Consider the following 21,803-nt stretch of genomic DNA (forward strand, 5'->3'; position numbering starts at 1 on the left):
GGATCTTCATGACCTTGCTGGCCACTGCTTGTTTCCCTCCCAAGGCCCTTGCCCTTGCTTTCCCCTTTTCTTGCTATTTTTCCCCAGAGATCCTCCCATGGCCAGATCTTTACTGCCATTCAGTATTAGTCACTTCCTCAGAGGGGCTTTTTATGCTACTACCATCTCTGACCAGTCACTATCAAGTCATGCTGTCTTATTTTCTTTATATCACTGTTGGAATCATCTGCATTTGTTTATTCTGTCTCGCCCACTAGAATGCAAGCACCAGGAGGGCAGGAACTTTGTCTGTCTGGCTTTCCTGTGTATTTCTGTATCTAATACAGTGCCTGACACGTAATTTTTTGTTTTGTTTTGTTTTTGTTTCTTACGTTTATTTATTTTGAGAGAGAGAGACAGAGAATGCACAAGCAGGAGAGGGGCAGAGAGAGGGAGACAGAAAGAGAGCCAGAGAGAGAGAGAGAATCCCAAGCAAGCTCTACATGCTGTCAATTAGGGGCTCAATCTCAGGATCACGAGATCATGACCTGAGTGGAAATCAAGAGTTGGACGCTTAACTGACTGAGCCACCCAGGTGCCCCACCTGACACATAGTATGTACTCAATGCATATTTTTTGCATTAATCAAAAAATAATGATTACTTTCATTTTTTATTTTCTCTACTAGATTGAAGCTCCTTGAGGTCAGGGACCAAGGTCTTGTCCATTTTTGTATTTCAAGTGCCTGGTACGGTTGCTGACAAACAGCAGATGTTCAACAAGCCATTGACTAAAAGAAAGAAAAAAGGAAAGGAAGAAAGGGAGGGGGAAATGAAATATTTGGGAGAAACAAAACACTAACCTATTGCCTTTATGGGCAATATCACTTGAAGATGATTTTCTCTCCTTACCACCAATGGGGGAATTTTGTGGATATAGTAATATCCCCATGAATAAAAGACACATGATCTTCCAAATGCTTCACAATATGAATATAAAGTCTTTTAAACCTTATTTCTTACCACCTATATATCTTCTCCCCCCACCCCCATTGTTTAGTCTTGCCACACCAAATTCCAGTGCAGTTGAATTTTAGAGAAGGGATACATGCCTGAAAACTTTACACAAAATTTAAAACATCTATAATTCAAGACTATTTAGCAAGACTATTTAGTGATAAATGTAAATTTATTGAAGGGAAGATACTATTTTACTAGCTAAAATGGCTCCGCCATGTGGCAATAGCATAAGTAGTTTCTGATTCACTGAGCCACCACCAGCTTTGAAAATATGCCATTTCTGACAAATGTTAAACATGTGAAGGCTTCACATTGCTTCAAATTTTGTGCGTACACTAAGGTGTTATTAATAGTTTATAATGGTGCCTGGGTGGCTCAGCAAGTTAAGCATCTGACTTCGGCTCAGGTCATGATCTTACAGTTCATGACTTCAAGTCCCACATCAGGAGAGCTTATGCTTCGCATTGGGTGAGCATGAGCCCTGCTTCAGGTGAGCTCAAGCCCCCTTTGGTGAGCCCTGCTTCTTTCTCTCTCTCCCTCCTCTCCCACCCTCGCTCACTCGTGACCTCTCTCACTCTCTCTCTCTCTCAAAAAAAAAAAAGGTTTATAATTGGGGTGCCTGGGAGGCTCAGTTGGTTAAGTGCCCAACTCTTGATTTCAGCTCAGGTCACAATCTCATGGTTCATGAGTTCAAGCTCTACATGGGGCTCTGCACTGACACTGGGGAGCCTGCTTGGAATTTTCTCTCTTTCTCTCTCTCTCTGCCCCTCCCCACCTGTTCTTTATCTCCCTTTCTCAAAATAAATAAAATAAACTTTAAAAAATAGTTTATGATGAACTACTTCAAATTTGTATAATTAAAATACTCGTAAAACTTGTCCAGACTTTCTTACTTTTCCTGAATCACACTCAAGCTCATTTGTGCCTCTTTGCCTTTGCATATGCTGGTTCCTCTACCTGTATATTCTGTGAATTGCTAGCACCCAGAACAGTGAGTGAGTTGCAGAAATGTCATATCCAGAAGTAGGAATAATATTGCTGATATATCGATGTCATTCTAGAACATTGGACAATGTTTCAAAAAAAAAAAGACATGATTTACAATTGATGTCAAATATGTCAAATCCTTAAAATTTGAATCTGAAGGAGGGGTAACAGGGTTGGATTAAGCCTACATGGGGTTTAGGAATAGTAGGGAAGATAGAAGTCCTGAAGTTGCCAGTTACCTGTACTCAGATGGGTTCATCTGGAGGAAAAGTGTAGTGAAGGGATATGGGCTTCTTTGGGCCCCCAAAAGTCCCAAGATCCAGTATCTGATCTTATCCAAAGCCTTATCCAAGTCAGCTCCTGCAGACTTTGCACATCTCAGGGAGGAAGGAATTTGGAGGTTATGGGTAGGGATGAATATAGGAGAGAAGTAGTCTTCCCAAACTCCACCTAGGCCACCCGAAATCAGGGGATGAAAAACTCAAATATAAATAAATGTAATAAATGGAAATGAGTGAAACAAGAAAGCTCAATATAAAGAAAATTATATGGGGGATGCCTGGGTGGCTCAGTCAGTTGAGTGTCCAACTTCGGCTTGGGTCATGATCTCACAGTCCATGAGTTTGAGCCCCGCATCGGGCTCTGTGCTGACAGCTCAGGGCCTGGAGACTGCTTCAGATTCTGTGTCTCCCTCTCTCTCTGCCCCTCCCCTGCTCATGCTCTGTCTCTCTCTCTGTCTCAAAAATAAATTTAAAAATATACATATAAAAAAAGAAAATTATGTGGGCCCCCTTAACTTGTTTTTTGTTTTTTTTCACTTTTGATGGAGAAATGACTATTGTGGGGGAAAAGAATTTTTTTTGAAACAATATTTTCAAGAGAAGCCAGTAACCCAGATTTGTATACAAAGTGTCCCAATCCTAAATATTGGCTCAACAATTTTAAAACACCATGTAGGCCAAACGATACATCTAGGAGCTGAATTTGGCCCAGCAGGACACCAATATGTGACGTCTGAAGTTTACTGTCAGGTGTAATGAAATACCAGGAGGCTTTCTCCTTTTTTCTTAAATTTTTTAAATGTTTATTTAATTTTGAGAGAGAGAGAGAGAGACACTGAGCAGGACTGGGGAAGGGGCAGAGAGAGATGGAGACACAGAATCTGAAGCAGGCTCCAGGCTCTGAACTGCCAGCACAGAGCCCAATGTGGGACTCGAACTCACGAACTGTGAGATCATGACCTGAGCTGAAGTTGGCTGCCCAACCAACTGAGCCACCCAGGCACTCCAATACCAGGAGGCTTTCTGACCAAAGCAAACCTCAGTGTTAAGGCAACATTTATATGCAAAATATTTGTGTCAGATAATAATCCAGACTTCCATCCAACATAAAAACCTGGTCTTTTCCGCCAAAGTAGAAGCAGGTAACCGACACTTGTCAAAGACTGGTGGACAGTGCAGAAGGGGAACCAGGATGCAGAATTTGCTCAGAGACTTGTCCTGTTGGCTTTAACTGGGTACAGCCCATGGAAGCAACAGGCAGTAGGCACACCTGCAACAGCAGGTGATGCCACTTCACAGGGTTTATAAAGATTTCCTTTTCTAATATTGTGGACTTCATACTGGAATTGTTTCTAGTTGCTTCATTCCATGAGGTGTCACTGGGCCCAACAACATCTCTTCTGGATGGAGCTAGAGGGGTAGATCCTAAGAATTGTATTTTGGGGGACATGTATGTCTTCCTGGCTAGGTCATTTGGGGTGAGCCCACTGGGAAGCCAGTTTTCTTCCACACCTCTTGTCTGTGCTCATATGGGGGCTGACTGTATGGGTGTGAGTTGCTGGGTGGAAAGCTGGCACTTAAGGGTGTCACCCTGACAATGTGGGCAGAGTAGGAGACCTGGCAAAGTGATGATAGGAATCTCTGAGCATGGGGTGGGGAAATGTAATTATTGGTATGAAAAGGGTGGCAGTAGCTGTAAAACTGGTCCCCTCCACCTACCCTGTTGATTCCATCACTCCTCTTTTTCTAGCCTCTCATCTTAGCAACTATACCCTTCTGGCATCTGGTCCCTGCCTTTCATCCTCCTGGTAGACATAAGTTTTCCTTTCCTCCCGAAGGAGCTTCCCTAACATTTCTTCCCTCTCAACTTACTGTAACGTGGCTTCTGCCTGCTGCACCCTTCCACTAAGCTGCCCTCTCTAAGGCTGCCCCTGATCCAATTGCCAAACTCTTCTGTAGCTTTCAGTCCTTTCACCGTCTTCTCCTTGCCTTCCTGGGATTCCAAGACATAACACTCCAAGTCTCTTACCTCTCTGTCTGCTCTTTTCTGTCCTTTCCTGCTGGCTCCCCGGTCTTCAATCATTCCTGAAATGTTGCTGTTACTGGAGTTAATGGCACTTCCATATGGCTTCCTTGTAATGACCTGTAAAAAATGCAGCATGCTCTGATTGAAGACAGCCACGGGCCAGAGCGCGTGGCTTGGCAAGCAGAGCTTGGAAAACACCCTATAAAACCGCATGCTGCCACCCAGGGTACTATCCTCAGTCCTCATCCCTTTTTTGCTTTACTCTCTTTTCCTCTGCAACCTGTTGACTTTCATGGTTCCAAGACTTGCATGTCTTACTTAATCTCTAGACATCCTTTCATCTGCTTCCTGTATTTCTCTTCTTGGGGGTCCTGTGGGTGCCCCAAACTTGCCAAGGCCCAAACTGAATTCATTACCTGCTTAATTGCATACTCCCAAATACCTATTTTTCTGTACTCCCTCTCTTGGTTAATGACACCACAATCCAGTTTCTCGCTCAGCTGAATACTTCCAGATTATCTGTGTCTCTTCCCTTTCCTCAATTTAAGGATCGTTTTCTACAGACACTACTGGAACAGTCTTCTAACTATTTTCTCTATCTCCAGAATCTCTCCCCTCTAAGTCGCCCTCCTCAGTGCCGTTGGGTTTCTTTCTTTACACAGAATTGAGCACATCGTTCCTTTGTTTAAAAATCAATTTTGGCATCTAATTACTCATAGGTTAAACTACAGATGCTGGGGCATGGCATATAAACCCTTCATATCCTGACCAAAGCTACCTTTCCAGTTCTATACCTCGCCCCTGATCTCAAACCCTTCCTTGCTCTTAACCACATCAGACTCTGATGCAGTTTCTTCAACATGATTTTGCTGTGTGCCTTAATGCTCTGTGCCTTTGCTGCTGCCTTGCATGCCCTTCCTCTTTTTTGCCTTATAAAATCCCATCCATTCTAAGATTATGCTCACCTGTCACCTCTTTTTTCAGGAGCTTCTGGCCCTAATTAACAGCTCTCTCATCACTGTTTCTGCAGTACTATTGGTATGCTACTATCGATTGTCTAAAAGTTATTTTGCATCTTCCCCACTACACTGTGAGTTTCTTAAGGGGAAGTTGAAGCTTTATTGGTCTCCATATCATCAGCAGCTTGCTTCGTGCCTGGTACCTTGTAGATAATGAATAAAATTTTGAGTTGAATTGGGCAAGATGGTTGGGCATCATTTTGTGAAAGTACTTCTTTCAGCATAATTTCCACCTGTTCCCTTTCTTCAGCCATCAGAAGAATCTCAAAACAGGATAGTCCATGGGCCCTTTTGGAGATAGTTAATATCATATCCCCAAAATGTTAGCTAGGTCTCCGTGGGGACATAAGAGATTGTGCTTTCTCAAATGACTAGTATCTGAGTGTGGATTTTTCCAGATAATAGAATTCTGTAGAACCAGTGATGATTTTCAATACAGCTCCTAGAGTCCAGGTTCCACAATAGACTCTCAGTGTTCTGAGTAGCAGAGTCGGGATTTTCAGCGATAAGGCAGATATATTTGCATTTGCTTTATCATCTGTGGGTCGCATCCCAGTGAGTTTAGATTTCATAGCGCGAAAAACAATATTAAAGGGCATCACAATCTCAAAACCATGGAAAATCGCTGAGTTATCTTGAAAGCCTGCAGAGAGGAGGGGGGCAGCTCATTTGCAGTTTTGTAGAGGGCCTGGCAAAACAGTGTTGGTGCATAAGACTGACCTCTGTCATCCCCCTTAGTTAAGCCCACAGTACATGCTGGGCTAAGCAGGAAACACTCACTGACTCCATGAAGCCCAGAATGGATAGTTTTCTTTGAACGAGCAGATGTCTTATTTGTAGAACCGTGATAGTAGCTTCTGAGTGGGTGGGAAAGAGCGTGGTTCCAAATTCCCCTCAAATACAAGAACTTGGTCCTGACTAGAATCCAAGCAACAAGTTGCCATCGAAAACGCAGTGAATGGTCAGCTAAGGATGCCTCCGGGTAGAGCCTTTGGGAACATTTTGTGTGTGTGTCTGCACGAGCCCACCCACCCTAAGCCCTGGGCTTAATGATGCGGGCCCCTCAGCTCCGCCTTACTGCCTCGAGCGCCCTTTAGGCTTCCGGGAAGGCTTAATGGGTCCATTCCCCAAGGCCAGAGTATTCGGGCTCCGGATCCAACACGGAACGGCTGGGGCGCCCCGAGGGCTAGGAAGCGCTAGCCGGACGCGCTAGGGCGCGGGCGCCGCGTGGGCCGACCCCGGGCCACGCGGAGGTGGGGCGGGGGCGCGAGCGGGATGGAGCTCGTCGGGAGCCCGCCTGGTCGTCCCTCCCCCGGGCGGGGCCTGCCCAGACGGCGCTGACTCAGCAACGCGAGGGGGAGTTTTGTCCCTCCGCGGACCCCGTTTCTCTGGGCTTCAGCCCTCCTCCGCCACCGGGCCGGTTCCCTCTTTCTGGCGTTCGGTGTGTGAGTGGCGGGTCCGGCAGCTGAGGCAGCGAGCCACAGTGTAACCCCGGCGTTCCCCTGAGAACCCCAAAACTACCGTTCCCCAGCCGGGCGGTGTGGCCACCATGAACAACGCGGGTGAGGCGCCGCTCTTTCCCGCCGAGGCCCTGCCGGGGTCCTCTCGGGGGGGGCTCAGCTGGGCCCCAGAGGCCCGGCGGCGGAGAGAACCGGGCCTGGGACCGGGGGCGATGGCGGGAATGGAGCGTTCTAGGCGGGCTGGAGCGGCCTTGGAGGGAGACAGCACTTGGAGGAGGTCGCCGGTAAGGGGCCTCTCCGCCGCAAGGGTCACCTCCGGCTGGTCTTCCGAAGTTAGAGCCAAGCTGTGGGAGCTCCGGATCAGCCCTCTTGAGCCCCCTTTTGATACTATCAATACCATTTGGTCTTCCAACAGGACTGAATTCGGAGAAGGTAGCTGCTCTGATTCAGAAACTGAACTCCGACCCTCAGTTCGTACTTGCCCAGAATGTTGGGACCACCCACGACCTGCTGGACATCTGCCTGAAGAGGGCCACGGTACAGGGTGCTCAGCATGTGTTCCAGCACGCTGTGACTCAGGAAGGCAAGCCAGTCACCAACCAAAAGAGCTCAGGTGAGGTCTCAAAACTCCTTGCACACTTTACTTAACCTTCCTGACAGTGCCCCATTTTGAGGTCTTAAGAATGGTACTGAGTAGAAGAAGTTTGCATTGAAAGAACTTGTAAATTTCCAGGGAACAGGCACAGGGAAAGGCAGGTCCAAGAACATTACCTTGTGACTTACTTTGGTCCTCTGTGGCTTGATGGTGTACTTGGCGTTGAGCATTAAAGTGACAAGTCATGTGTTTGAATGTAATTCACTGTATTCTGTCCTGAAGTTATGTGATTGTGGCCCAGTGTCTTGGAGATACATGTTTTTAGTACGAAACAGACCATGCAAAAATGTTCGTGCTCTAGAAAACTCTCCAAAATGTTCTTGCCCTGAAGGCCATATACAAATGTATGGAGTGGAAAAGACACACGTAATTGTATCAAAATATCATCAAGTGTTTAAATAGGCCAAAAGTTACAGTTTGAGCAAATGTGCTAATGGGCTCAATTTCCACCAATAGACTAGTTTGTAATACAGAAAAATACTCAGTTCTCCTGCCTTACTGGTCAAGAGCTCTTGTTTTGCTGTCTAGCATGATTGTTTGAAAAGCAGCAATGTGAAAGATTGGTTAACCAGGAATCTAAATAAGGAGGACATTCTTATGGCAGAACTGTACTAAAAGGACTTTTAAAAGTCTATCCATTTAAAAACTAGTCCCAGTCGGGCGTCTGGGGCTCAGTGAGTTAAGCGTCTTACTTCGGCTCAGGTCATGATCTCCCGGTTCACAAGTTTGAGCCCCGTGTCAGACTGTGCTGATAGCTCAGAGCCTGGAGCCTGCTTTGGATTCTGTGTCTCCCTCTCTCTCTGCCCCCTTGCACTCTGTCTCCCTCTCTCTCAAAAATAAACAAATATTTAAAAAATAAATAAAAAATAAAAACTACTTCCAGTGTATTTTGACAGAAAGCAGATCAGTGCTTGGTGAGAGCCAGTTAGAACTCAAAGTGTATGTTTAACGTGGATATATTTTCTTGTATGGAAATCATAACTCCGTGATTTTTAGATGTTAAGGCCATGACCTTGCCATAATTAATGTTTTGCTATAGTAAGAAGTGCTTGGGATGCAAGTGATCCAGTTAGTAATGTCACAGTGGTCCTACACAGTTTAGATTGCAGTGACCTCTTAGAGAAAAGCCTGGAAATGTGCCTCTGGAATAGATCAAGTCATATATTTTATAGTATCACTTTTATTTACAAGAGCTACAAATAGCATATGAGCTATGTAGTTTTCACAGTAACAGTACATACAGGTTTTGTTTTTTTTTTTTTACTGGGAAATAATACAGTATATCTGAGAGGGGTGGCATACAGACCCAAGGTAAAAATGAGCTAAGTAATTAGTGGTTTTTGAAAAATACTATAGTTGCTTATTTTTTTTCTTTTTTTAAAAAAATGTTTATTAGCGAGAGCATGAGTGAGCAGGGGAGGAACAGAGAGAGAATCCCAGGCAAGCTCTGTGCTGTCAGCACAAACTCAGACTCAGGGCTCAATCTTACAAACTGTGAGATCATGACCTGAGCTAAAATCAAGAGTCAGACGTCCAACCAACTGAGCCACCCAGGCGCCCCTATAGTCATTTATTTTTAATTGTTTTTTCTTGTTACAAAATTATTGTTCTTCGATGTAGAATATTTGCAAAATACCAACAGGTACATATTTTTAAAGTCAGGTCTTTATTCTGTGTGTGTGTATATGTGTGTGTGTATGTGTGTGTGTGTGTTTAATATAGGTGGATACTTTACATATTGTTAGGTAACCTATCTACCTTTTTCATTTACCAATATAGCGGGAACACGCGTTTATAGCAGTAAAAAGATTACGCCCAGGAGTGCCTGGGTGGTTCAGTCAGTTAACCGTCCATCTCTTTTTTTTTCTTTAATTTTTTTTAATGTTTATTTATTTATGAGAGAGAGAGAAAATGAGTGAGTGGGGGGGGGGGGCAGAGAGCGAGAAAGACAATCTGAATCTGAAGCAGGTTCCAGCCTCTGAGCTGTCAGCGCAAAGCCCAATGTGGGGCTTGAACTCATTAACCGTGAGATCATGACCTAAACTGAAGTCAGATGCTTAACTGAGCCACCCAGGCACTGCGAGTATCCGTCCAACTCTTGATTTCAGCTCAGGTCATGATGCCAGGGTTGTGGGATTGAGCCCTGCATCCGGCTCCACCCTGCGTATGGAGCCTTCTTAACATTCTGTCTCTCTCCCTCTGCCCCCTCCCCCTCTCACTTGTGTGCACTCACTCGCAAGCTCTCTCTCTCTCTCTCTTAAAAAAAAAAAAAAAGTTATGCCAAATAAAGGTCAGGGGTTTTTCCCCCTGAATTTTCCTTTAGTAAAGAGAGTTACCTTATATTTGAGGCCTTACAGAGATCCTCATAATGAACACTTGTGGTTAATTTATTTTGAAGTAAAATACAATTTGGTAAGCACTTAACTCTGAAATGGCCTCAATCTGTGTTAGTTTGGGATGCGTGTAGAGATCATTTGATTGAATCAGTTTTTTAAAAATGCGAAAAATTTGAACATAATATATTCCTAGGATGTGACCTCACATGGAAATGTTGGATATCATTGTAAATAGACCTTTTAAAGATCACTTAAATCATTAAGGAAATGGTGACATTGTAAAGTTTGTGATTATCTACTTACTGAACAAATGAGAAATGTGATTGTATAATTGATGCTGGCATACGGTTTTCAGGGATAGCATGAAGGATAGATTTAAAACATTGCTGTGACTCAAACATACTAGATGGAAGAAAGATGAAGTGTTCCATTGAAAGAGTACATCTAATGATGGCAAAAGCACTGATACCAAAATGCAAGTGAAGATATGAATCAATGTGAAAATGACATATGTGAAAGTGGAAGAAACAATGTTTCTACGTCAATTTATTAAATATCTGTATATATTTAAATTACTAAATTAAATATTATAGGTGGACAGTTACTATTTCGTCTATATTTTTCAGTGTCTGTATGATCCAGTTAGCCAAACAACTTTTTCTTTTTTTCCTGAAGATTTTAAGTAATCTCTATACCCGACGTGGGGCTTAAACTCACAACTCTGAGATCAAGAGTTGCACGCTCTACCAACTGAGCCAGTCAGGTGTCCCAACAACCTTTTTTTAATTTGGGAGAATGGGGATTGACTTATGTTAGGGTCACCTTATATTGAAGCATACACTATGTGTTCCAGATTAAAGGGTAGGGACTTTTTGCGGCACCCAGGTGGCTCAGTTGGTTGAGCATCTGACTTCGGCCCAGGTCATGATCTCATCGTTCGTGGGTTTGAGCTCCACACTGACAACGTGTATCCTGGTAGAGCCTGCTTTGGATTCTCTGTCTCATTCTCTCTCTGCCCCCTGGTCACTCGTGTCCACGCACACGCCCTCTCTCGCACTTGCTCTCTCTTTCTCTCTCACAAAAATAAATAAAACATTAAAAAAAAGGTAGGGACTTTTTAAAATTTTTGCCATATATTGCCAATTTGCTTTCAGATATTTTGTACCTGTTTGGGTCTATATCCAGAGTGTACAATAATGCTGTTTCCCAAATCCTTCTCAATATTGGGCATTAGTAATTAAAAAATAATGTATCCCAACTTAACAGGTATCTTATGATAAACTTCAAAAAATGTTTCTTTGCCATTTATATCTTTTTCGGCCATTAAGTTATCTATCTATTCATGATCTCTGCTCACATCTCTCTAGCAGTATTTTCTTTTTCTAATGTGATTTTCTTAGGCGATTTGTATTGGGTTCTTTAAATGATATGTAAAGAGTTTTTTTCATATGTTAAGGACTTTAAGCCTTTGCGTATATATTTCAAATACTAATTCCGACCTTTCTTGTGTTTTTTTTTTTAAGTTTATTTATTTAAGTAAACTCTACGCCCAATGTGGGGTTTGAACTCACAACCCTAAGATCAAGAGTCATATACTCTTCCCAACCGAGCCAGCCAGGCGCCCCTTGTTTTAATCTTTCTGTTCTTTCTGATTTAGTTTTAAATTGTTGAAGATCTTGTCATGCATTCAGTTTTAGGAAACAGGGATAGAACAATGTAATCTATGTGAACACTCATTCTAATTTCTTGGTTTGCTTTCTTGTTACAGGGCGATGCTGGATCTTTTCTTGTCTGAATGTTATGAGACTTCCATTCATGAAAAAATTAAATATTGAAGAATTTGAGTTTAGTCAATCTTATCTCTTTTTCTGGGACAAGGTATGGGATTCATCTTGCAAGGCTTTTTTTTTCAGTATCAGCGTTGGTAGGGACTATCTCTTCATTTCTTGCTTTTCCAGTTATAGTCTGCCTTCCATTATAGATGGGACACCATTTATTCTGATTTCCAAAGTATCAAAGGTTGACTCTCTTCAAACACAGAACTGCTTTTGGTTGGTAGGTGGCTACTCTTTGCAATGAAATAATAAGTCTACTGACTCACCCTGATGCTTCCTTGTTTCTTTCTTAGCTTATTTAAAATTTTTTATTTTGTTTTTAATAATTTCCCCTTTGAGCATCTTTATTTAGATTCTTTGGTCTTTCTACGGCCTAATTTCCCATCCAGGTAATACTTGTTAGAAAAACAGTAAATAAAAATTTTATTTCATTTTTTAATTTTTAAAGTGTATGTTATATAAGCATCCATTAGATGTTTATTGATTAAGACTTTGTTTCAGATTTTGTATCTAAATAGAATAGTGCATTATTTTGGATAAACTATTGAACGTATCTACAGAAATATATGAAGAAACTTTAAATATGAAGCCAGATACTGATACTTAATTACCAACTTTAGTTTAAAAATACCTATTATGGTGTTAGGTCCAAAAATCCTGTTGTGTTGATAATGTCAATAAAAGTATTAGCTCTCTTTTCCTTTAATTTTATTAACTTCTTTTACTCCAGGTTGAACGTTGTTATTTCTTCTTAAATGCTTTTGTGGACACAGCCCAGAAAAAAGAGCCCGAGGATGGTAGGCTGGTGCAGTATTTGCTTATGAATCCCGCAAATGATGGTGGACAGTGGGACATGCTTGTCAATATTGTTGGTAAGAGCATTTCTCTAATGGAACTGAAAGTCCGTATGATCAAGCAAGGCTCTGTAGTTGGGCGTGGGCCATTTCTTTGGTGGTTATGTACAGAGTAGAATTAGTCTCCCAGAAGGGTATACAGTTAGCTTAAGAACCTTTATCTTACACTCTCACCTATTAAGTACTTTTCTTAAATGAGAGGTAAGGAGGTAGGTACTGTGAAGAGCTGGTTGGAGATGGAATGGTTGTATTAAGTAGAACTGACTTTCTATGAAAAAGTTTATCTCTTGTCCATTGATGTGATCATAAAACTTTGAAACTGCAACTGTTTGAAAGTATTCTCGTTCGGGGCGCCTGGGTGGCTCAGTCGGTTAAGCGTCCGAATTCAGCTCAGGTCATGATCTCGCGGTCCGTGAGTTCGAGCCCCGCGTCGGGCTCTGTGCTGACCGCTCGGAGCCTGGAGCCTGTTTTGGATTCTGTGTTTCCCTCTCTCTCTGCCCCTCCCCCATTCATGCTCTGTCTCTCTCTGTCTCAAAAATAAATAAACGTTAAAAAAAAAAATTTAGAAAGTATTCTCGTTCAAAAAGTTGTCTTTTGGGAAAACCTCATCATGCTGAGTGTTTTACAAAGTATAGGTAAAAAGAACAGAATTCAGTCTCAGATATATGGATAAATATGCAGAATTAATGTCCTGTTTATTAATATGAAGTATAAAATTAAGTTTTCTGATTTAGAATGGCAAAATATGGCCTATTCTTTAAAGCAGTGGTTATTTTTGCCAAGGTTTCTAATGCTGGAGTATGCTTTTACCTTACTGAACACCAAAATTTGTTTTCTTTTAGAAAAATATGGTGTTGTCCCTAAGAAGTGCTTCCCTGAATCTTATACAACAGAGGCAACCAGGAGAATGAATGACATTCTGAATCACAAGGTGCAACATATGGAGCAGGGTGGGATTGAATTTAGTGCACATACCTTAAAGCTCTTAACTAATTTTCCAGGGAGATTCCTGGGCATTTCAGTGTACACAGTTTGTGTACAAAGAGCTATTCTGTGTCTGTCAAAGGCAACGTAGCTACATGTTAACTTAAAAATAATTGAGTTTAGAATGTTTTGTTTTATTTATTTTTTTCTTTTTAAAAACCTTCTACTTTTATTTCCATTGATTAAAATATTTTCTCATGGGTACTGAGGAAAGAAAATCCATGCTTAATATGGGCTGTAAGTCCACTGGGTTCTATTGGAGGTGGGCTGGGACAAAAAAGTATTTGTGAGACTTTTCTTAAAGGGTATGTGGAGTTCTGAGGCATCCCCAAACCACATCAGTGTATTTACTCACTAAAGATTTTATGTAGTCATTGAACTGCTTTTTATTGCATGAGTTATCTTAATGAATCATTTTCTTCTCTACATAACCCATTTCCCAAGGTGGGTTTTATATATTTACATATATACCTACACATACACATACATATACGTTTGAGTAAACTCACAACCCTGAGATCAAGAGTCGCATGCTCTGCTGACCAAGCCAGCGAGGCGTTCCCCCCCCCCCCCCCCCCACCAAGGATGGTTATAAATCTTACAGGGATGCTACTCTACCAGACATCATTTTTTGACAACTGGGAGTCACAAGAATCTGTTCTCTTGATCTACGAGGCCGAAATTGGATTTGTCACCCCTGGGAGAAAGATGACGTTTTAAAATATAGATGTGTTTCCCCAATATTAGAAGTAGGTTATTTTCCACCCAGGAAACTGAGGATTCTTATCCACAGGCTAAAAGATCCTTAATAGTATATCATTGAATTTCATTTTAGGGGAGAGCAAGATCCTCTTTAGCACTGATTAGATTTAAGACTCACCTCTATCTTAGGTACTTTCAAAATTGAAAACAACAAAAATGAAAACTATTGGGTGGTTGGCATAGCCATTGTTATAATAGTTTGGCAGAGAAAGAGAAGTGAATAATCTGTAAAATTCTAAATAAAAATCTAATGAAGTGACTGAGTAGCATAATCATCTTAAGTCTTCTGTATTTCCTAAGGGTGATAGGTGCTATGGAATCAGATATGTTCCTCATCCAGGCACATCCTGTCACAGAGGGTACCATCAGTTGCATAGCAGGAACGGTTGCATCTAGAATTCTTTGGGAATAATCAATGTTTTTTTACCCTTTAGGGATATAGTGTTTTTGGCTATGTCTTTTAAGTGGACCGGTTGGGGAAAAATATATGTGTTTATGAACTTTGCTCTGGGACTTGGCCTATTTACGCTTTAAAAGAACTAGCAGTGATCTGCTAGGCTCATTCACAGTTGAAGTTGGGTAACGATTTGGAGTACTGAATAAGTTTCTGTCATAGATGAGAGAATTCTGTATACGACTACGGAACCTGGTACACAGTGGAGCAACCAAAGGAGAAATCTCAGCCACGCAGGATGTCATGATGGAGGAGGTAAAAACAATTATTTGGATTTTTTGTACCATTCTAAAGAGCTCTCAGAATATTTCCATCTGTTAAACTGATGAGGAAGCATAACCGTTGCAGTAAATGTAGAATTGAATAGAAAATTGCTTATTTTACGGCTGAAAAAACTGAGGTATAAACTTTGCATTTTAATATGAGACTTGCACTTATATCTTCTAATTCTCAATTTAATATTCTTTATAATTCTTTTACTCATTTCATAAGGCACTAGGGATACAAAAATAGAGAAGACATAGTCTGTACAAAAAGCTCAATCTGTTAGAAAAAGAAACACATGAATAGTTATGGTAAATCTTATGCTAGAGGTGTGTAAAAAAGGATTTGGTGGTCCTAAATGAGGGAGTGACTAATTCAGTGAGCAGAAGGTTTCATGGGGAAAATACTTGAACCAGCTCTTGAAAGAGCTGTAGGAATTTACTGGATGGATAATTGGGAAGACCATTCCAGACAAAGAGAATTGCATGTACGGTGGCATGAACAGAAGTAGAATCTTCAAAGAGTAGCATAGCTGAAACATAACCTTTTGTGAGTGTGATTGGTAGTAAATTAAGCTAGAAAGGCAGAGCTATGAGGGATCTTAGGTAGATGCCAGGCTTTTGGCTTTACTTTGTAAGAGTAAAGATGGGAAACTCTTGATGCTTATATCAGTTAAAATAATGTATGTGTAAACGTTTTAGTAAACTTAAAAAGCATGAAATGAATATTAGGTGGTAATACTGTCAAGAGAGTTAATCTTTACTACTTAATGTTAATCTTTAATTACATAATGCAGCTGAATATGTGTAGAAGTATGAATTACTTTGAGAAAAGAACAAACATTACTAGGAATCACTCAACTAATAGTCTCTTCAAAACTTTATGTAGAATTAAAATGGCCTTATTTTTTCACTGCCATGGATAAAACTAATACTTCACTTGTGGTTTTTTTTGAATTTTATTTATTTGTTTGTTTGTTTATTTTTTAATTTTATGTTAGAGAGTGAGAGCACGAGCTGGGGAGAAGGGCAGAGGGAGAGAGAGATTCCCAAGCAGTCTCCACACTCGATGTGGAGCCTGAACGGGGGGGCTCCATCCCACAACCCTGGCATCGCAACCCAAGCCAAAATCAAGACATTCAACTGACATAGCCACCCAGGCACCCCTCCTTTGAATTTTAGAGAGGCGGAAAAGTATAGTTGAGAGTATGGTCTCTGGAGTCAGATTGTCTGAGTTCTAATCTTTTCATTATTTAACAGATGTGTGACCTGGAACAGGTTCCTTTAGCTCTCAAATCTGTTCAGGTGTAAAATGTCTAACCCAATGCTTAACACAGTAACCTGTCTTAGGTTCAGTTTGGGATTCAAAATGTATTCCTCATTGGATTTTTGTGGGGATCAAATAAGGAATTAAATACAAGAATGCAAGGTATAGTGCCTGGCACACAGCGGTTGTCCAGTAAGTGTTAGTTCTCTTCCCTTCCAGCTTAGAATGATCTCTCTTGTTGAGGCCATATTTCCTGCATAATTTGCTTTCCATTTATGATTATAGTAAAATGGTGGGGTATAGTAAGACTGAAAATTCTGTAAATAGTTATGGAAAAGAGCCCAGATAATATTTCTTATAGATCATAAACAACCTATCGGCTTTTGTTGTTTGTATTAATGATCTTCTAAATAATGTATCTAAGATTCATGTCATGACCCTGAGATTGGCTGTTAAGAATTAGGGCAGATATATTTCACATATCTTTCTTTCCCTGCTCCTACCTCAGAAAATGAGTAAAATACCACCTTACTGAGTCCTGAGTGTGGATGTTTTATAAGATTATTTACCTCATGATTCTACGTAAACTGTTGACTACAGAATTCTCTGTAGTAGGTCTTTAGATTTTTACAATCCCCCAACTCCCTTTTTATTGATCCTGACTCTTTGGTAATGAAGAGTCTAGCTATGATTTTAAAACCACAAATTAGTACCTATGATTTGCCTAGCCTTGTAGACACATCAAAATAATGACTTAATCAACAACCATGAAGCTCAGATAGCTTTGAATGAAATGTTTTTATGCTAAATGCATTATTTAGAGAAGTGCAGGTTGCTTGTTGTGATGACAGACAAGGCAGACCCATTTTGGAAACGTAGTCACCTTCATTGCAATGTTTTCTTGGTGTGTCTACTCATTCTTTTAGCCTCCAGATATCCTAAGGATTATTAACGTACTCTTCACCAAAATTCTGTTTAAAATAAAACATAAAACAAAGACTAGAAACAGTATTTATCAATGCCATGAAAAGAGACAGGAAGCCATTATGATTCACCTAAGAAATTCTATAGCAGTGGCTCTCAGCTCTTAAAAACAGAATATAGGTTGGGGTGCCTGGGTGGCTAAGTTGTTTGAGCGTCCGACTTCGGCTTAGGTCTTGATCTCACGGTCTGTGAGTTCGAGCCCCGCGTCGGGCTCTGTGCTGACAGCTCGGAGCCTGGAGCCTGCTTCGGATTCTGTGTTTCCCTCTCTCTCTCTGCCCCTCCCACACTCATGCTCTGTCTCTCTCTGTCTCAGAAATAAATAAACATTAAAAAAAATTTTTTTTTGAAGAAAAAAATAGAATATAGGCCTGGGCTTGCTCCAGATGTGCAAGAGATCAGTTTCCCTGAGACTGGAGCCTAACTATCTACATTTTTATTTTTTTATTTTAAAGACTACTTTGAATAAAAACGTTTTTTATTAGTCTTTTACTATTTTATTATTATTTTGAGAGAGAGAGTGTTAGTGGAGGAGAGGGAAGAGAGAGAGGTGGGGGTAGAGAGAATCTTAAGCAGGCTCCATGTTCAGTGTGGAGCCCAACATGGGGCTCTATCCCACGACCCTGGGATCATGACCTGAGCCAAAATCAGGAGTCAGAATTTCAACTCACAGAGCTACCCAGGTGCCCCAAAAAGTATTTTTTTAAATCAGAAATATAAAAAGGTGTACAGTGTAAAGTCTTCTTCCCATTCTGTTCTCTGTCCTTTTAGTTCCCACACACCTCCCAACCAGTTTTATTAGTTTCTGTTATTGTATTAGCTGTCAGTTATCCTTCCTGACTGAGATCTTTTTTTCTTTTTTACAATCCAATCTGAATTTATATTATTTTCCTCCTCCTTGTAGAGATGTTAGTATATTACTCATATTGTTCTACACAGTTGTTTGTTTTTTTTTAAGAATACGTCTTGGTAATCTTTCTATATTGATACATAAAGAGTTTCTGCATTTTAAAAAGTATTTGCATAGAATTCTATTGAATAGATGTACCATAATTAATTTATTTGGTCCTTAGTAACGGACGCTCTGATTTTTCAAGCTTCTATTAAAAATACAGTAAAATCTTGTGCTTACATAATTTTGCATATATGCATGTATACTTGTAGATTATATTTCTAGAAGTAGAATTTTTTTGTTTTGTTTTTAAAGTTTATTTATCTGAGAAAGAAAGAGAAAGAGAGCAAGCGCAGGAGAGGCAGAGAGAGAGAATCCCAAGCAGGCTCCGCACTTCAATGGAGCCCGATGTGGGGCTTGAACCCATGAACTGAGATCCATGACCTGAGCCGAAGTCAGATGCTTAACAAACTGAGTCACCCAGGTGCCCCTAGAATTTTTTTAAAGATAACTTTACACCCAATGTGTGCTTGAACTCATGACCCTGAGATCAAGAGTTGTATGCTCTACCAACTGAGCCAGCCAGGTGCCCCAAGAATAATTTTTGAGTCAGAAAAAATACACATTTGTTTGTAATTTGAATATGCCAAATTATCCTCTTTGGGATTATACCAGTTTATACTCTCATCAGCAATATCTGATAGAACTTATTTCCCTTTAGTTAGATCAAGGCAATATATCTATCAATTGAATACTTACCACTCTGATAGGTAAATAGTCGATAGGTAAACAATCTGATAGGTAAAAGGAGTTTTAATTTATATTTATCTCATTGTAGTTTTAATTTATATTTTCTTACTCTGAATGGAGCTAAGCATCATTTCTGTGAACTGTCAATTCATATCTTTAACTTGTTTTCTTCTCTGTCTTTTGTCAATTTCTAGATACTCCTTACATGTTATAGAAATTAGCCCTTTTTGATATGAATTGTAATTTTTTTCCTAGTTGTTTATGTATGATATGCTTTTTTGTTAAGAATTTTTTACTTGTATATAATCAAACTTGAAAGCTTTTACGTTTTTAATTAGAAAGGCTTTTCTTGGGGTGCCTGGGTGGCTCAGTCGGTTAAGCGTCCAATTTCAGCTCAGGTCATGATCTCATGATTCACAGGTTTGGGCTCCTTGTCAGGCTCTGTGCTGACATCTCAGAGCCTGGAACCTGCTTCATGGATTCTGTCTCCCTCTCTCTCTGCCCCTCCCCTGCTTGTACTCTGTCTCCCTTTCTCTCAAAAATAAATAAAACATTTAAAAAAAAAGGCTTTTCTCACTCTAATTATAAAAGAATTCTTCCATTTTTCTTCTAATATTTATGGGGTTTTGATTTTTGTATTTGAATCTCTAATCCATTTAGAACTTATCCTGGTGTGGGGTATGAGGTATGGATCTAACTTTTTTTCCCCACGTTTTTCCTGAAAATACCCCTTAATTTGAGATGCTTTATCGTTCTAAAGCCTCTGGACTTTAAGTTCTGTTCTGTTAGTCTTTATTCATTTGCTAATAACTCTGTGTTTTAGTTACTGAAGCTTCTTAATAGTGTTGTAATATTTGCGAAGCTAGTTCCATCTCATTCTTATTGTTCTCTGGCTAATTTTGATTTGGCATCTAATTAAGGTATCTGTACTTTAAATTTTTTTTTTAATGTTTATTTTTGACAAAGAGAGAGAGCATGAGCTGGGGGAGGGGCATAGAGAGAGGGAGAGACCGAATCGGAAGCAGGCTCCAGGCTCTGAGCTGTCAGCACAGAGCCTGATGTGGGGCTGGAACTCACAGACTGCGAGACCATGACCTGAGCTGAAGTCAGACACTCAACTAACTGAGCCACCCAGGCGCCCCTAGGCATCTGTACTTTTAAAAGCTTCTGGTTAAGATCCACTGCTGCAAAGAAATAACATTTTCTAGTATGGCCTTCTCTTCTGGGTTCTGGAAGAGAAAAGGGAATTCTTTTGATGGCCTTGGAGGACATCTCTGACACTGAATAAGGGACTAACCTCACATTAGTTCTTAAAGGTTCTTAAAGGAAACAGATAATGTTCACATACTATGTGTCCCTTTTTACTAAATAGACATAATCAGGAAAACCAGTAAGTACTTAAACCAAAGACTCTGGGGCACCTGGGTGGCTCAGTCAGTTAAGCGTCCAACTTGGGCTCAGGTCATGATCTTACAGTTTGTGAGTTCAAGCCCCATGTCAGGATCTGCACTGACAGCATCATGCCTACTTTGGATTCTGTCTCCCTCTGTCTCTGCCCCTTCTCTGCTCACAGTCTCTCTCCCTCTCTCTCTCAAAAATAAATAAACATTAAAAAAAAAAAAAATAAAGACTCTCTTTAATAGTTAAAATTCTCAAGTAATATTAACTAAATATGTAAACTCAGGCAGTCTCTTTTAAGTATTCTGAGCTGAAAGTCAGTTGACTATATTTCTTTAGAGGTGATAATTTCACATCTCCAAACAATATAAAATCCTTAGTTAAAATGGAGATTAACTGTGTATCATGTTTGCTTACAACCCTAAATACATTTTTACAACCTTATCTATCATGAAAATCAAATATAATGACTTATTCCTTAGCTTTGTGAACTGTCATCATTTAAATATCTTTATTGGATCTCAAGTCACATTTCTCTTTTTAGCCCAATGAGGATCAGAATTATTTTGAAAATAAACCTACATTTCTTCTATCTTAGTTAGTGGATATTATAAAAAGAAGACAAAAGCCCGGGAACATGCTTTCTTCTTTTTAAAGTAGATCAAAAACTTTTAGTCCTCCTCTTCACTTGAAAGAATGTTCGAAATTGCTTGCTGAGTCAGACTTTGATCCATCTGGTTCAAGGTTCTATTTTTCTTTCTTTCTTTCTTTCTTTCTTTCTTTCTTTCTTTCTTTCTTTCTTTCTTTCTTTCTAATTAATTAATTAATTAATTTAGAGAGAGACGAAGGCAGCATGAATGGGAGAGGGGCAGAGAGAGAGAGACAGGGAGAATCCCAAGCAGGCTCCACACTCTCAGCACAGAGCCTGACATGGGTCTCATACTCAGGGAACCATGAGATCATGATGTGAGCTGAAACCAAGAGTCGGATGCTTAACCACCTGAGCCACCCAGACGCCCCAAGGTTCTCTTTCTGATAGTAGCACCCAGGAGGCATATTGCGTGAAGCATTCTGGAGCTACACAGCATTCAGTCAAATACTTCTCAGTGCCTGGTGTGTGGAAGGAGTTACAGATAATACATGTTAAGTGGCTTACGTTTAGTAGGGGAATAAAATAAATTACAAAGCAAAGCAAACTAAATGTCTTAAGAGGTATGCAAACATATCTAACTCCAAAGATAGAATTGCTGTGTCTTATTTGGGAGATCAAGAAAGGTTTCCTGGAGAAAGTTGCATTTGAGATGTGGTTTGAATGAAGTGAGTTTGGAGTGAAAAGCATTCTAGACATGCTCAAGGCAGATTTGTTGGGTGATGAGTGGGGTAGTACCTAGAGTCTTAGGGAGGAGCTAGAATGGTATGTCTCAAAAACTAGTCTGAAGTCTATCTGCGTTAGAAGCATCAGCAGCTTGGGGGCCTCTGGGTGACTCGGTTGAGCTTCTGACCCTTGATTTCAGCTCATGGTTTGTGATGTCCAGCCTCCTGTTGGGCTCCCCACTGACAACACGGAGCCTGCTTCGGATTCTCTCCCTTTCTCTCTGCCT

General features: G+C 40.5%; 1 protein-coding gene and 1 long non-coding RNA gene across 3 annotated transcripts in view; one reads left to right on the plus strand and one right to left on the minus strand.

The window, feature by feature from the left end:
- Positions 1-3,708: 3,708 nt before the first annotated feature.
- LOC122486072 lies at positions 3,709-6,525 on the minus strand. The gene is made up of 2 exons (XR_006298004.1): positions 5,258-6,525; positions 3,709-4,409 (listed from the first exon to the last, which is right to left on the minus strand). It is a non-coding gene; the product is annotated as an uncharacterized LOC122486072 (long non-coding RNA).
- A 109-nt stretch (positions 6,526-6,634) lies between these two features.
- BLMH (bleomycin hydrolase) overlaps positions 6,635-21,803 on the plus strand; it is a 45,797-nt gene continuing 30,628 nt past the window's right edge. Inside the window, exons 1-6 of one of the 2 annotated variants that reach the window (XM_043585551.1) lie at positions 6,635-6,873; positions 7,187-7,384; positions 11,531-11,640; positions 12,328-12,469; positions 13,294-13,382; positions 14,814-14,906. In XM_043585551.1, coding sequence (XP_043441486.1) covers positions 6,861-6,873; positions 7,187-7,384; positions 11,531-11,640; positions 12,328-12,469; positions 13,294-13,382; positions 14,814-14,906 — 645 coding nt within the window. In that variant the 5' untranslated portion in view covers positions 6,635-6,860. The remainder of the gene's footprint in view (positions 6,874-7,186; positions 7,385-11,530; positions 11,641-12,327; positions 12,470-13,293; positions 13,383-14,813; positions 14,907-21,803) is intronic. The other variant, XR_006298003.1, reaches the window with a different exon arrangement.

Source organism: Prionailurus bengalensis, chromosome E1 (assembly GCF_016509475.1).
Source record: "Prionailurus bengalensis isolate Pbe53 chromosome E1, Fcat_Pben_1.1_paternal_pri, whole genome shotgun sequence".
NCBI lineage: Eukaryota > Metazoa > Chordata > Mammalia > Carnivora > Felidae > Prionailurus > Prionailurus bengalensis.